Source organism: Seriola lalandi, unplaced genomic scaffold (assembly GCF_002814215.2).
Source record: "Seriola lalandi dorsalis isolate HSWRI2012SDOR001 ecotype SW California unplaced genomic scaffold, Sedor1 jcf7180002000662, whole genome shotgun sequence".
Taxonomy (NCBI): domain Eukaryota; kingdom Metazoa; phylum Chordata; class Actinopteri; order Carangiformes; family Carangidae; genus Seriola; species Seriola lalandi.
In genome coordinates this window covers 1-1,917 of record NW_019471321.1, presented here as the reverse complement: position 1 = coordinate 1,917, position 1,917 = coordinate 1, and the positions used below count along the sequence as shown (strand labels likewise).

General features: G+C 38.5%; 1 protein-coding gene across 1 annotated transcript; it reads left to right on the top strand.

The window, feature by feature from the left end:
• Window positions 1-419: 419 nt before the first annotated feature.
• On the top strand, window positions 420-1,855 carry LOC111662648 (protein YIPF5-like; the record flags this gene model as incomplete). The annotated part of the gene is made up of 3 exons (XM_023416580.2): window positions 420-498; window positions 1,335-1,480; window positions 1,674-1,855. Coding segments are annotated over exons 1-3 (407 nt in total), but the record flags the coding sequence as incomplete, so codon positions are not given.
• Between the last annotated feature and the right edge of the window lie 62 nt (window positions 1,856-1,917).

Below are 1,917 nucleotides of genomic sequence, written 5' to 3'. Positions count from 1 at the left end.
CTGCCAAAGTCACTGCAAAATTGGCAGACCTTAGTTTTCCAAAATTTTAAATTTTTTCCCTGTAATTACACACGAGAAAGCTTTTCATTGGCATAAACGCTGTGAAGTTACAAACAAACCAGCAGCATACTAATTTAAAATTGAATTCTGTGATATATGTTTTCCACTTTGTGTTTGACCTGATGCAGTATAGTAAGACACAAAATGCTGGGAAATAAGCCATTTTACTGTTTTTAAATTCACTCTTATCAGCTCATATAGATTTATTTTCTGTTCAGTGCTTTCTTCTGTAATTAATTCTATTCACAGTAATAATAATAATACATTTTCTTTATAGAGCACTTTTCAATCTTCTCAGTAACTTTATACAGCAAGTTAATAAAAGATCCTAGAAAGCTAGAGCTATTTATATGGCCCCAATGACTGGAACGTGCTCCTCCAAAGTTCATACATACCTTATGTTGGGAGCTCACATATTATCAGATGCTGACTGCCATGGTAATGAAAAAAGCTCTCCGGTGTGAACTGCACCAGCAGCAATATTTGACACTCCTGATCCTCCTCACCCTTTGGATTCAGTCATTGGCATCTTAACATATCTCGACTTTTTTGTCTGCCAATCAACCTGTGTCTAATCAGTCTGCAGTGGTAAAGAACTGCCAACTTCTTAAATGTGTTTTACATTAGAGACATTAAAGTATAGTGTAACGACCTATAATACATAAAATGAAATAGCTGAAGCTCTTGACACATCTAACAGAGAGCTCCACCAGCACCACCTGACACGCTGCTCCATCTGGTCATAACTGCTGTGAAGTCATGTTTTGGCAAACGGACAGCTAACAAGGTGGAAAAACATAAAGAACGTGATGTTAATCGGATGCATTTCTATTAAACTAGATTCTCTATCAGTTAGATCCAGCTGGGAGCACTTTGACCATGGCTCTTGCTGTGCCTTGTCCATTCCTGTGCTTATGAATACATGTGGCACCATACAGCTATGTCTCAATGACAGATTTACAGTTGAGCTGCAGTAAATGAAAAACCTAAAATCTAATTCTCACTCTAAAATAAATGTAAGCTGTAGAGCTGAAGTCATGTCAAGGCTGTTCTGAGAAAAAAAAGCTCTAACTGAAAAATCAGATTTTTGTCCAGAGGTTTTTTGTTTATGTAGCAGACTAGTAGCAAATACTGCACGTAATTGTATCTCTGAGCTTTTTTAATACAACTCTTCGTGCACTTATTTTATGAGATTCTTTCTTACTATGTTTTATTATAGTTCTAGTATCCAACATAACTAATGTGTGTTTTCTCGTTTCTCTGCTTTCTCTTAGAATTAGGAATCAACTTTGACCACATCTGGCAGAAGACTCTGACCGTGCTCCATCCGATGAAAGTAGCAGACGGCAGCATCATGAATGAGACAGACCTGGCTGGCCCTATGGTCTTCTGTTTGGCCTTCGGCGCAACACTCCTCCTGGTAAATCATTTAGTTAACACTGGTGAATAATGCTTCTGAAAAATTGTATCGATCCTTCTACGGCTTTTGGTAAAAACACACATACAGTATACTGCATCTCTACACCAACCTGTACATCTATCATGTAGGTGTGTCCACATCCATATCTTACTGTGGATGTTTTTTTTGTTTTTTTTTTAATTTCCATTCACAGTCAGGTAAGATCCAGTTTGGCTATGTATATGGTATCAGTGCAATTGGATGCCTTGGGATGTACTGCCTTCTCAACCTTATGAGTATGACGGGCGTCTCCTTCGGCTGTGTGGCCAGCGTGCTGGGATACTGCCTCCTCCCCATGATCCTCCTCTCCAGCTTTGGAGTCGTCTTCTCTTTACAGTGAGTACACAATAACAGTAAAGGTGTTTATATAACCGGTAAATGAAGCAAATGCTTTTCTT